Here is a 14,712-nt window from a genome sequence, read left to right as displayed (position 1 = left end):
AGAACGTAAAATACTTATTTAAATACATTTTTATTTATTTATATAGTCGTGTTATTTGACGACTTCAAACACTGACTTAATTTTAATGAAACTATCCTTTATTTTATCTTATTTTATAAAATAAAAAAAAACTTTAGCTCCAGCGGGATTCGATCCTAGTATGTTATCGTCGTCGAGCTAAGGTTACCCGCTAGCTTTGTATATTTTGTTACTGATTTGACAGCTATACCTAGTTACTTGATTTGAATATTTTTCGTTTTATTGAAATACATCGATTTGTAGTGCATGTTGCACAAAAATATTAGGCCTAAAAATTCTTCCTCCGTATAAGCTCTCACAGTTTTTTTTCGCCAAATTTTAAACTTCTCAGTACTCCCATTTTCCTCAAATAGAGAGGCAAAACGTTTCATATGAAATTCACTAAATATTCAAATTAATTGTTATTATTATCTCATGCAAAACAACGCTATACTAGACAGAGATAATAACGAAATTCGCATAACAAAACCGAAATTATATTTAGTTGTAGCGCATCTGAAAATCGATATTGGTTTCAGGTTTGCAGAGTGTAAGACTTTCGTTGTTTGGGGATCCCCTGCCGTCACCTCGTCAGATTAGCAAAGTCATCCACGTCGACCGGAACAAAGAGGTCCACTCCGTGACCTTGATGTTTATGCAGTGGGGACAGTTCATTGATCACGACGTCACCTCCACCGTTAAAATGAGAAGCTTCAACGATTCAGTGCCGAGATGCTGCGACCAGGGGGGACGTCAGTTTCTTCATCCAGATTTATTGGTAAGTTTTTGTATATTCAGCGTGTCTGCGCCTGTCAATCATCAATATTATTATATACTGAGAATATTTAAACGTATTATACGTATTATGTATGTTTTCTGTTATAGTTTGTTAAATAAGCTTGGTGTTTAATAAGGGATGGTACTGTTAGATTCGACGTTTGATTATCAATATTCCATTGTACTGTATGAGCAATATTTTATCTAATATTATAAAAAAATTTTGTGTGTATTGACATATTGTCCTTTCAATAAAACAGTGATACGTCAAAAGGTTGCAAAAGTTACACCATCGTATTTTGAGTTTTAGTTCATTTTGGCTTTGACTGACATAGAACGAGATGCTAATGCTAATAAAATAATGAAACAAAATTAATGTTATGAAATAAAATTTATTTGAACATTATAGTACATCTAATGCATGTATGGTTGAAGTACTTAAACTACTGTTAACTATAGAGCCACAATAGTTAGAGCTCCAATTGTTTTATTATATTTACATTTACTAGTTAGTTTTTCTACGTCACATGAGAGCTACAGTTCTAGGTGGGTTTTTTATGTAGTTATTAGATCCCCTAGACGCATTATCCACCTAATTAACAATTGTATATCCATGTAATGTATGTCGTTAAAGAACATATTTACCTTTTTACATTTAGTTGTTGTTTCCTTCGATGCAGTATTTCCTTGTCAAATCTATTTTAATAACATTGTATTTCTATTTAGTTTCTTCTGTTACGGTGTACAGTTTTCTTGATAAAATTAAACTTAATGACTGCATTCTTCCTAATTTCCTCATACATTCTAATCAAATACTCAGGACCATTCTGAACAATTAAACACAAATATTTCGCACTATGCAATATATCATAATCGCTTGTCGCTATTAGAGTCAATAATAAGCTGGTAATTTCCTGTTTTAGTCTTGAGTGTCATCTGATGGAGTACATCCAAACCGAAGGTATTATTACAGACAATGCTTCTTTTCAGATATCGTGAATTCACCGTTATTTTTAATGTATTATATGTTCAAATAAATAAGACAGGATATGATGATGAGTCCTCAGTTCAGAAATTGGACAAGCATATTCATCATTATCATCATCACCAATCTTTAGACGGCATTCAGGAAGAGTATCTACTTTTCAACCGATTGGCTGCTGTTGATGTCGCTATTGACTTCGAATATTGCTCACCAAATCTTGCAATTGTTTCCAATCAGCCTCAACCTATTTTTTAAATCGTTCTTGTTTTTTAAATCGTTTGTCCAAATTTTCTTTGGAGCTGTTCGATTGTAAGGAATTCATTCACCTGTGCGCCTCTGGACTCGTTCCTCAACCATATGCCCATTGGAACATCTTCATCGAATAACTAAAAGGTTTAATACAACCTTGGAGAGGAACGTATAGAATTTTCCTTAAGCATCGCCTTTGTATTGCTTCGGCAACATCGTCCAATCATTTTTGAGAAGCGAGAATTCCTACTGCTTGGCCGTTTTATTGACAGGATTACTTTAGCTGTAGATGCCAGTTTCTTCTCCCGGATTGGTGGTCTGAAATACTGTAGCTCCTGCAGTCTATCTCAGTCTCCATCAGTTATCCACTCATTGGTCATTTCTTGCAGCAAGATGCCATTCATAGCCACATGGCTATGCAATAAGAACTTTATCGTGAAAAATAATCAAAGTAACAAACATTATATTGGCCAAGAAGTTTATACTATAGTGAATTCCATGTCTCAACATGTCCGAATTTTAACAAGCTTTAAGGAAACATGTTGAGCTTCCAAGTTTGGTCTCGGTGACGGCCAGTTAATATCCATAATTGATTTTGAAAAATCTCTCAACTTGTTTCTTCGTGGAATCTTTGAAGTTTGACCAATTTCTATAGGCATAAACAGTTTTCATAATTGATAGGAGACCTTTTATGTCATAGTTTTTATTTCCATAGTTAAAATATAATGGAACACCACTGAAAGAAGACCTCTTGAATTTCTGCATATAAACCACTGGTTCAGAGGGTGTCAGAATACGGTGTTACGCACTATTATTGTACTGACATATTATTGAATGACAACACTCATTAATAAACCTTATACATCACTTAAAATATATTCTAAAAATTTGTTTACAAAATATCCGAAAAATAAATAGATAGATACATTCACAAAATATCTTATTGCATTTATGTTGATGATGTTTAATGTCAATCTCAATACTTTTAGCTAACTATGTTATTACTAGTTAACTATAATTTTTTTTAAAATGACCTATCGATTTAAAATTATGTATTAATGTATATTTTATATATACAGCATCCAGCATGTTTACCAATCCAGGTAGCACCTACCGATCCATTCCTCAGTCGTTTTGGCATCCGGTGCATTGAATTCACTCGCAGCGCCCCCTCTTCCCGAATCGACTGTCAACTAGGCTGGCGGGAACAAATAAATCAAGTCACCTCATACATTGACGCATCCACCATTTACGGTAGTGACGTGGAGACAGCCAACGCGCTCAGAACCTTCCGAGATGGTAAGTGACAAGATTATCTTAAAATACTCTATAATTTTTCAATAACACGATTTTTAGGTAAAATATTTTATGGTCGAGCACAAAGCGGTACCCCACTGAATCCACCAGATCCGCCAGGTGGTGAAGTATGTCGAGAGGGAGCTGTATCTGAACAATGCTTCCAGCCGGGAGACGGGAGAGTAACTGAAAATATTGGCTTGGTCGCAATGCACACCATTTTCATTAGGTACCACAACAGGATAGCATCAGTATTAGGAAAAATCAATCCCCATTGGAGCGATGACAGGATTTACCAAGAGACCAGAAAAATCGTGTATTCCGTTATACAACACATCACTTACAGGTAAAAAAAAACATTATTATCAACTATTAATAAAGTAATGTTGCTTAAATGTAAAAAACGGTATTTTAATTACTTAAACAAATTCAAATCACACCTTTTTCATAAAAACAGATAATCAAAAACAGACAATTTCTGATGCATATGACGGATGGAGTACGAATTCCCATTTAAACATCTGTAGTTTTCACAGCTTATCAAACATGTTGAATATATAACTGAGCGGTGCTGTGTGAAGAAATAACTTTGTTTCGTTTTTGCTAATAAAACAGACTAACATTTGTTAATTTTGGTTTCAATATTGAACTCAAGTTTATCAATTATTATCAATAAAAATCTACCGTTATTACATAGTTTCGCTGGAATTTCTACTTCTCAACCAATATACTGCAGTTGGTGTCGTGGGACGAGTAGCCTTAATTAAATTTCGCCATTTTTGATGATCGGTTACAATTGTTCTGTCCTCGGACAAAGCTCATCTACTATTTTGTGGATAGCTCTCTATAGTCTTTGTTTGAAGCTACTCAACAAAAAAGTCAATTTCGCCACAGTGACCACTGCACACCCACCTCTACATTTGTTCCCCAAATGTGCATTGATCGAACAGCTTCATTTCTAAACCGATCTTGGAATACACATCACATCTGTCAGGAAGTTTGTAGCATCATAATGAACATCATGTATTTTTTAATGATTTTCGCATAATTGGATGCACCACTGTGCGTCTTTTTGGTGAACATCAACTCAGATCTGAAATTATTTCAACAAATCGTTTCACACTTGCACACAGTTAATGAAATCATCGTAAGATGCCTGAAGAAGTTGAATAATTTTTAAGCGAAAATATTCAACTTTCAAGGCTGCCCAAAGCGATGGCTAGAAACAGCTGGGGCAAAAGTACTGCTACCATTTTGATTGCGATATAATTTTTCAATTATAAGGAAAAAAAACTGTAAAGATCAAATAAACGTTCTATGAAAACCAAACTTAATTATCTTTTCTTTGAGCATAGTTATAGGCAATCAAAATGATAGCGGGACTTTTCCCCACGATGTATATTATATATTTGAAAGCATAACGAAAATCAATAAAAACAATAATCAATCAAATTATTCATAAAAAGTTATCAGACAATTTAGTTATAGTAGTGATGCGAAACTCACGGAACCTCGTCTATCTTAAACTAATTTTCCATTGACATTGAAAATCCATTGACAATTCAAAACAATTCAAAGTTAATGCGGCAAATATTACAAATGCTGCAAATTGCGTGCTGTCATAAATTTAATTTTAAAGAATTTTGGATATATTTGGCAACATTTCCACTAGTATCGATCAAAATTGAATTTTATATGCCGATTCGGTTACATGTTCATTCCAGTGCATCAAACAGCATTCTATCTCTACTAGCTGGATAAAATTAAAATTAATTTTACTGCAATATCCAATATCCTCTATATGACGACATTTGTTTTATTGCATGGACAATAATAAATTATTGCGAGTTAATAATAAGACAGTCAACAAATTCAAAATATAAATATTAAAATACATTTATCAATACAATTTCGTACAATATTATCATTTTAGTATCATATAGCAACATTTTATTTGATAATTTTAACTTTTAGAGAATATTTGCCAATTGTATTGGGCCCCGAAGTAATGGATTTATTCGAGCTGAAGCTGCTAAAGAACGGATATTACGATAAGTATAACGGACGAGTTAATCCGACCGTATCCAATTCGTTTAGCACGGCAGCTTTCCGGTTCGGACACAGCTTGGTCCAGAATTCATTCATCCGAACCGACAGCCATCATAACCCGCTGATTGACAGTAATAACCCGTCCAAAAACGTAAATCTCCCCATCGATATAACGAAACCGTTTTACAGATGTTACCCTGCACGAGGAGTTCCTGAATTTCCCGCATATCTGGAGCCGCGGCTCATTAGATCGATTGATGCTGGGTCTGGCTAATCAGCCGTCGCAAAAACGCGACGAGTTCATCGCCGAGGAACTGACCAATCACCTGTTCCAGTTCGGATCGCCGTTCGGAATGGACTTGGTTTCGATCAACATCCAGAGAGGTCGCGATCACGGCATCCCCCCGTATACCTACTGGAGGAAGCCGTGTGCGTTGCCTCCCATCAAATCGTGGAAGGATATGGAGAGCGTCATGAACATAGCAACGGTGGTAAAACTGAGGACCTTGTACCAGCACGTGGACGACGTAGATCTCTTCACGGGTGGCTTAGCCGAGAAACCGTTGAAAGGAGCGGTGACCGGACCGACTTTCGCCTGCATCATCGCCCAGCAATTTTCTATCCTGCGTAGAGGCGACCGATTCTGGTACGAGAACGGAGACATGGAATCTTCGTTCAGTCAAGCACAACTGAACCAGATCAGGAAGGTGTCTCTGGCGCAGGTTCTCTGTCAGACCATGATCGAAATAGAGACCATACAACCATTCGTATTCCTATCACCCGACGACATGCGAAACATGCGAATACACTGCGAGAGCCCTGAGATCAGGACCTTTGACTTAGGACCTTGGACTGAACAATCCTTTGAGTTCAACAGTATCTCAGACAACCTGTTGCTGTTCGAAGATCGTTCTCAACGACGAAAACGCGATACCAGCAAAACTAATAGTACTACGAGAAAACGGACTAGTTCTAATACCACTGACGCCCCACAGGCAAAACACGCAAAACCCGTCAAGCTTACGAATATGGCCCACTACTACCAAATCAACCACGGCGACCAAGAAGACGTTACGTATTTACTAGGAATTGTACCGGAACGTACTACCAGACCAAATTATCACCAGAACAATAACCCATCTCTACAAGTTAATATTAACATACAATATCCTTCTTCACATTCCCAAACGACCACGAAAACACCAACAAAGAAGAGACCGACCGACACATATTACGGAAATGATGACACCCCCATCACAAGACCCTTTGAAAATGTACAGTATCCAACTGTATTATTTGGCAACAATTTCAATCCACCCAATATCAATACTGACAAAATCGACAATAATATCTATTCACAAAAACCTATTGGACACAAGCGACCCAACCTCAACGGATTTTATCGACCACGGCCTACTACTGACAATTTCTTACACGTGACAACTGACAGATACGACGACAATGACAACTTTGACTTAAAACCAACTTATTTCGAAACGAACAACATCTACCCCAAACGTACCACCCAAAGACCGACCATCTTCGAGAACGGACCTTTCTCTTCCTCGAATCTCGTCCCACAAAATAACTTCCACGCAGCTAGCCTTGATTACGATGACGATGATGACGACACAGTAATAATTACAAAACACAAACGAAAACCAACAGTTAATTTATTCGAAGACAAGGAACAGAACGACGACATTGTGAGTGAATTTTTCCAAAATCAACGTAAAACTGACAAGAAACCATCCGACAGAAACAAAATTGTGACAGCCGCTGACATTGATGACAAACTGGATTTTAAATCGCGACTAGCTGAGGACAGTAACGAACAGAATACTTTTGTACACCTTTCTTCTGTTAGGAAACAAGAGATATTTGACAGATCCAAACGTGACATTAACAACATTGAATCGACATCAGAAACTTTCCCAAAAAGGTAAGTTGTTTTCAACTAAATAAAAATAAACTCAAAATTGTTTAACAAACGTAATTTTTTTATTGTATATCAATTTTAATATCCCAATTAATACGTATCACTAGATCTTATTAATAGATAATAGTTAAATACGGGTGTTGTTCTTTTATATTTCGGGATTATGTTATGTCAAGAATGTATTATGACGAAAACATTTCAAGATTTTAATATATCCCAATCAGAATAATAAAAGTGTACTTCAAAAATATATTGATTAAATTATTACTATTGATCTCAAATTCTTAGACATAAGAAATTAGAGTATTAATAATATTGTAACATTCCTTGTAACAAAGAAAATACTGAGAAAAATTATAGAAATTAATTATATCTCTACTTTAAAAATTTATTCTTTATATCACTTAATATATTGATTAATTTTAAAATAATACATCAAAGCAAAACAGATTTTAAAAAGACTTAAAATGTTAATGTATTTATTAAAAAATTCCCTGTTTATTACAAAAAAGTTGATTGCTTTCAATCGTATGTAATATAATAATAATTTTGAAATTTCAAGAAAAAAAATCATAGATTTGTCAAAATATTATAATTTGAATAACCGAGGAAGAATATTATCGATTTTCATTAAAAATTATATAACATAAATTAGGAATGTATAGATTTAATCAACTTGATTCCCAACTTGATTAATAATTTCATATATTGATTAAATTTAGTTGGAATAACTTTATAATTTAATACTTATGTATAATAATAAGGTTACTTATCATAATTAGTGATCTTTTTTAATTATGCCAATAAATATTAATTATAATTTTCAGATATATGGATGAGAATAACAATAAAGATGAGTTTGAGGAAGTACCAGAACTAAAAACAAACTATCCATGCTCATACCAAGTACCCAGGCCTATGGATGAATATTTTGCAACTTTAGAAAACGTCAAATCTAACGAGAGAACTATTTAACACTAGTTTAGTATAATTTTATTTATAGTTAATAAGTTATACCAGCTACTACGCTGCCAATTTGGGTGATATGTATTATTTTTCTTTTTTATATAACTTTTTATTTATTTACTTCCGTTTCGTGTACACTATTAAATTAATTTATTTCTTATTTATATTAATATATTTATGCAATTTATTTATGTTTTATTTCTTATAAAAACAAAACTCTTTATATAGTTATATAGACCTGGTAGTTGTAATGAAAGTATTAAAAGATTGTAATTTACAACCATATTTTATCTTCCATAAATAATAAATGAGAAATAATTCTCAAAAAACTTTTTTTTTTGACAAATGTAAATTCTTAAATTATGGCTTATTATATTGACTAATTATGTTATAGATATTCGGTTCTTCAATAAGAACATTCATAAATCTCAAAATACCAATTTATTTTTTATAATAACAATCAAAATATAATTTCAATCTGTCAACAATTTCTCAATCAGTTTACAAACTACTTGAAAGTTGACGTGTCAGTATATATTTAATAATAGAAAAAAATACAAATAAAACATCGTGTGGTCATGAAATTATTGAAAAGATAACTATATGTAAAGTATGATAGGTGAATCTGTTGTGTGCATTTCACTAAAGATGTATCTGTCATTACTCACAATGGGATAAAACACATTCAATTGTCACTTTAAATATTACATAACATATTTTGTATTTCGATTCATCATTATCGATGAGATCTGAATTTACCACCATTATTCTGATTAAGTTTAAGAATTGGTGTGGTATCGTGTCAACGATATCTTCTTTAATTTTCACGGACCTTTAACAACCTACCATCATTGTTACAATTACAATTTTCTACAAATTACAAAAGTTCTAATTTAATATGCGAAGAGAAGAATTCAGAAGAAGACTAAAATAAGTTTTGATAAATGCAACCTATATCAATAAATTTCAGTTAGTGGCAAAAAGCGAAGCAAGAATTTTTTTATTTTTTCTGTTTTCCTACTGTTTAACGTAGGTTTCGAACTACGGTCTTCGACATTAAAACTACCGACCAGCCAATGACCAACTTCGAAACCATCCCAGAAGACATCCGGTTTTACCCAGCCTGGTTACTGGAGTGACTGGCATGGTTATTCCTTGTCGGATTTTCCACTGATGTCTATAAAGTAATTTACAATTATAAACATAAAGTACATCCATGCCCCAGCAGGATTCCAACCCGCGACTATAGCAACAGTAGGACTGTCCAGTTACCTTAACCACTGCGCCACCAAACCGGCTATTTTTACCTTTAAATGTACGTTTACCTCATCGCTTTTTTACCAATAGATTTTTTCCAGTATTTCAATATGAGTGATTTAAATACAAGTGTTAATAGATTTATAAAATTCCTTCAGTCACCTTCAAAGTACTCTTTGAGGACACTTGTCGTATTTCCCTCATTGTTTTAAGTATCTTTGGAACTTCTTAACTTTATGGTAATATCATCCACTGCCCTTTGTATACCTGTAATTACCCCCTGCATTAGCTGACTGTACATAAAAAAAACTCTTCTCTTTTAGACCTTAATTGAGTCTCGGAAACAAAAAATTGCCATTAGTACTGACCAATTAGCAATAAAAAATAAGTGCGGATATATTTACCACTGTCATTTCACTTTAAAAAATCTCAAAAAACCTCAAAATATTTATGGTAGGAAATATATTTGATAAAGTAATTATAAAGGCCGAGAGAAACACATTTTTGAACCGAATCAGGTATGTAATTGATATATATTTTGTATATTCTTTAAGTCTAAATTAAAGCAGAAATATATACAATATTTTAGAGCAAAACAATTACGCAATTTAAATACATTGGTTTAAAAATCATCATCACTATTTACTTCTTGAACTTTACTGCTAGTTTTTCGACCAGATGGCGCAATTCGATCCATCCCAGACAATTCTAACGCCAGCGACTCATCTTCAGACGGCATCAGCTCTGGTTCCTCCTTATCTAAGAATAAATCATCTGTTTCCCCATCTGAACTCAGATCTAACGATGACTGACTGCCCGAGAGCGGCGGCTGCATGGAACCAAATGTTTTTGCTCGCGATTTCCGACCTAAAACATATCTTAATGAGTCATGTTCATTATTTTAAACAAAAATAAATACCTCCTGTACCAGCTCGAGGCCTTTCCTGTCGATTGATAGCACCAGGTCGCTGCCCTGGCACTTCATCGATATCGAGAAACTCGTCGTTTATATCAAATTTGTCCAGAGGAATAGTCTGAATTCGTGGAGAAGTAGCCTGTAACTGTTTCTCTACCTGCACACGTTCCATTTCAGAGAATTGTCTTTCTAATTGATTCAGACATCGCAATCGCACAGAATACTGTATAAACAGTTGTTCCAAGTCTTGTTCCAAAACTGTAAATTCTTCTAAAAATGCTGGTCTAAAACAAAAATTGAAAAATAACATGGTTAAAAATCCATTGTAATTGGCCCACTTAAACTTAATATAAATCAAAGAAACAATATATCACTAAAGTTATTGTAATTAATGAATTTTTTATACAAATACTATCAATGTTACCTACTTTTCAAGCATTAAAACTTATAGTTATTAAAACCCAAATTTTGACAGTAAAAAATCATTCATATAATTATATTTTGTAATTTTTTATCGTTTTTTTGACCATTTCTCATAATTAATACAATTATCTAATAGTCCCACCTATTTCAACTACCCTAACGACACAAAATGAATATCATAAAAAAGAACAAAACAAAATAAAAATATGACTTCTTCAGTATTACCTGACTTTCTTTAATGTCTGCAAACGTTTTTCATATCTATCCAATTCGAGCTTCCTCCGTTCAATTTTTGAATCCAAACTGGCTTCCGTTGCCGCAACATTATCAATGAGCTGTTTGGTCTCCGAAATCTCCTCGTTAATTGCCTCAATGGCCTTCTTGATGCCACTCTCAACTTCAGAAAGTTCAAATTGTCGACCAATACTCTTCAATCGAGCAGACTAATAAAAAACATTTGTACATATAATATATATGCTAATTAATTTTAATTAATTATATTTTAATTATATATAAATTATTTTATAATTTTAATTTTAATTAATAAATAATGCAGATCTCCATTCTCAATAATAGATTTGTATTAGAATATTACTAAAATATTACTGAAAGTAAGTACTGAAGTGTACCATGGATTAATCAACCAATGAAATTTCATATAGTTTGTCTCAAAAAAATTATTAGCATTTTTTCTACATCAAGAGATACATTTTTGTAGTGTGAAAAATTTACTCTAATACTATTTGAAGGTTCGAGCATTAAAACTGATTAGTTGTTGGTTGTTACATTCAATACTCATAAAACAGATATATCTACAAAACTTGTGTTACAGTGGTAATGCTGCACAAACTCCTGAAGAACATATTAAAGTTCACATACAATTAATTACTATAATTTCGATATAATCCTTACTATAAAGTTGAAACAACATAAAAAGCTTTTTTGTTTTTATAATGTGTTATAACTTACTCTTAATTCTACTTCTTTGCCTAAAAGGTCATACAAATTTGCTCCTGTTGTTGTGATTTCACTGGCCAGTTGTCTGGATAATTTCAAATCACTCACCTAAAATATTTATGACTATATTCAGGTACCTCCTAATTTCAAACAGGAATTACTTTATCCGACACATCAAAATCTCTAAAACTAAAGCTGTCTTCATTTAGCCTATCCTCCTCATTCTCATCCAGATTTACATTCAAGGCATCATACAAAATAGTCGTTATTTTTAGCAGTTCCTTCACTGCATAGCCATCAGCTTGATACAATCTTTTTGTGTTCAGTTTAATACCTGCTTTGAGAGCCATGAACTGAGCTGCATTTCTTATTAATTTAACCCGTTCATCTTCAGCACCAATTTCTAGAGGGATATCGGTATCAGGATCAAACCGCTTTGCTAGCCATACTAATAAATTGGCTACCAGAGGAAAATTAGGAGTACGAAAACTCTCCATAGAAACCAAGCTGGGATAACCTAACGAGCGCAACATCTCCAAAAAATCTGAAATGAAACAATGTTGGATTAAAATAATCACTAAAATAATTATTAGTTAATAACTTACTTCGAACATCCCTGTACGACATATTTTTGATCAACGCCCATTGATTATAATATTATAACAGATCATAAACTGTTTGAAAACACCGGTTGTCATGGAAATGAAAATTCATCAATGGTCTGTCATAGTGTAATTACAGTTGTCTAATCTTGCATAAACAAAAATTGGATTTTTTTATAAAAAATATAAGATATTAACACAAATAATTCTCTTTCTATATATTAAAAAAATCATTGTCCTAAAAATATTCCTATTAAACATCCATCAAACTATAAAGTAACAGTTTCGCTATATTACTAGTTGCCTAGCTAAAGTGTATTATTTTATATTGTTATTATACATTAAAAATATCGAAAGTCTATTAAATCAACTAGTAATTTTTAATTAACTAAAATTTGTTTGTTATATATGACTTTAGGAATTGATTTCCCACAGCAAGAGCTAATCGAAATGTTTATTTTTATTTACTTAAATCTTCATAGCCGATTAACTGACCTTTCTATGTTGATGAATAGTATTGAAAATATTTTAATTAATATAAAAACTAATTTGCCGCTATGAGATTGATGAAGTACTGATGTATAAAATTAAATTGTTCTTTTTTATAATATAACATAAGATAACAAAAATGTGAAGTTTTCCAGGATAAGCTGTTTGTGCCTTTTAAATGATATATTAAGTTATCTAATATAACGTTATATAAACTAATATTGGTAGAAAAGATTGCCTTTATATGTAGCTGCACTTAAGGGATTAATAATAAAACGATAAAAAGATATAAATTGTAAAAATATAATCAGATTATGAAAAATGGAATTTTTATTATTGACTTGACATGCTAAGTATTTAAGATCATACTTCACATGGAGTGCTTATACATTTTATTCAAAACTGAAATAATAAATCTAGTGTGCCAGCAAAAATTGACGACGTTTATTATTCCTGGATGTTTATTATTAACATTGGTAATATATATTTTATAATAAGAGACATATTTAAAAAAAAGTTATTTTTTAAAAACAAATTGACGCAATTGATTTATAATATAATAACATTCATTATTTATGTGATACTCAGATCAATCAAAGCAAAAGAAAAAATCAGTCAAGTGTTTACCAAAGGTCATTGAAAACCATTTTACCTTGTATAGAATGAAGAAAAAAAACCAAAACGAAGATTTTGTAAAATCATGTTCACTGACCCATAAGTACAAAAAAATTTTCACCATTGGAAATGTAATTAGCTTAACATTGTTTCTTTATCAGAAACAGTTCGGTGTATTAGCAAGCAGTTTGATTTAAAAAGGTGAAAAAGTGTGTTTTTTATGCATTACGTACGTGTAAGTTTTTTTAAAATTTAATTGAAATATAAAATTTGTCCGATCAAAATGACGTCAGGAAATGAAGAATTGAATATTACTAAACAAATTCAACATTAATAAATCATACGATATTAAACCACGAACAATTAGCTGTTGTTACAGATAAGTGACTTATTTATTGTTATTACATATGGTATAAGTGAAGCTATTACTGTAAAATTATTGCAAATTTCAACTAATAATTTCTCAAATATGATTATGTCAACGATTTGTTAGAGACCTTTATTTTTTTATATTAATATTGCTAGCATGAAGACTTTAAAATAATAAAATAAATCTTATTAAATATTAGAATATTGGCTGATCGTGGATGATAACGCGTCATTGGGTATAATATTTTTATATCTGAGTAAATAAAATCAAAAAACTTAATATCTGATAATTATTTAATATTTTAATTGGTATTTATAGAACTTTTAAAAATCCAACGTAGCTAAACAAATTCAATAAAAATACATGATACTATAAAAAGCCACAAACTACATAAGTTATCAGTGACTTATTTATCGTTTTATGTTATATGATATAAGTAAAACTATTACTGTAAAATTGTTGAAAATTTATAAATTTTTAGTCACGGCGTCTCGAATATGTTCGGGACATTTACTTTTTAATACTCTAGAATTTCTATCAAGAAAATAAATATAATATAATAATAAAGAAAATAATAAAATAAATCTAATTAATTATTACAATTTTAGCTGACCGCTGATCAATATATTAATATCAATAAAATATATGATAATCTCAAGCCATCTCATAGATTTGTCCACATTTGGAAAAACGAAATCAAATTTCGAAGGCTAAATATGGCGAATATGCAAATGCCTTGCCTCAATGGATATTTTTAATATACACTATAATTGTATATAGATTCTGTTAATTTTAAAACATTAT

At 31.9% G+C, this 14,712-nt stretch overlaps 3 protein-coding genes across 8 annotated transcripts in view; 2 read left to right on the top strand and 1 right to left on the bottom strand.

Moving 5' to 3' along the window:
• The window catches only part of LOC143196017 (salivary peroxidase/catechol oxidase), a 73,847-nt gene extending 65,381 nt beyond the window's left edge, over nt 1-8,466 (top strand). For all 5 annotated transcript variants that reach the window (XM_076403613.1, XM_076403602.1, XM_076403608.1 and 2 more), the window contains 6 exons: nt 558-796; nt 3,109-3,328; nt 3,386-3,671; nt 5,300-5,505; nt 5,564-7,316; nt 8,141-8,466. In XM_076403613.1, coding sequence (XP_076259728.1) covers nt 558-796; nt 3,109-3,328; nt 3,386-3,671; nt 5,300-5,505; nt 5,564-7,316; nt 8,141-8,288 — 2,852 coding nt within the window. In that variant the 3' untranslated portion in view covers nt 8,289-8,466. The remainder of the gene's footprint in view (nt 1-557; nt 797-3,108; nt 3,329-3,385; nt 3,672-5,299; nt 5,506-5,563; nt 7,317-8,140) is intronic.
• A 1,571-nt stretch (nt 8,467-10,037) lies between these two features.
• On the bottom strand, nt 10,038-12,555 carry Cluap1 (Clusterin associated protein 1). The gene is made up of 6 exons (XM_076419145.1): nt 12,438-12,555; nt 11,994-12,376; nt 11,845-11,940; nt 11,101-11,318; nt 10,456-10,736; nt 10,038-10,403 (listed from the first exon to the last, which is right to left on the bottom strand). Exons 1-6 carry the CDS (start codon nt 12,457-12,459, stop codon nt 10,159-10,161), a joined length of 1,245 nt encoding a protein of 414 aa, XP_076275260.1. The 5' UTR covers nt 12,460-12,555; the 3' UTR covers nt 10,038-10,158.
• A 1,174-nt stretch (nt 12,556-13,729) lies between these two features.
• Nucleotides 13,730-14,712, top strand: part of LOC143206548 (sodium-independent sulfate anion transporter) — a 30,355-nt gene continuing 29,372 nt past the window's right edge. For both annotated transcript variants that reach the window (XM_076419144.1, XM_076419143.1), the window contains exon 1: nt 13,730-13,773. The gene's annotated coding sequence lies outside the window, so the exon portion shown is untranslated. The remainder of the gene's footprint in view (nt 13,774-14,712) is intronic.

This window comes from Rhynchophorus ferrugineus, unplaced genomic scaffold, assembly GCF_030347505.1.
Source record: "Rhynchophorus ferrugineus isolate W39M unplaced genomic scaffold, kcgeb_rfMv2 rfM1, whole genome shotgun sequence".
In the NCBI taxonomy this organism is placed as follows: Eukaryota; Metazoa; Arthropoda; class Insecta; order Coleoptera; family Curculionidae; genus Rhynchophorus; species Rhynchophorus ferrugineus.
Note: the sequence above shows the minus strand (reverse complement) of the source record. Positions and strands in the feature narration are given on the sequence as shown.

Excerpts from the sequence above, each read along its gene's own strand:
- Cluap1 (XM_076419145.1), bottom strand. The coding sequence starts at position 12,459 with ATGTCGTACAGGGATGTTCGAA. Across the intron at positions 12,377-12,437 it reads GTCGTACAGGGATGTTCGAA|ATTTTTTGGAGATGTTGCGC; the intron begins GTAAGTTATTAA and ends GTTTCATTTCAG. Across the intron at positions 11,941-11,993 it reads ATTTTGATGTGTCGGATAAA|GTGAGTGATTTGAAATTATC; the intron begins GTAATTCCTGTT and ends TAAATATTTTAG.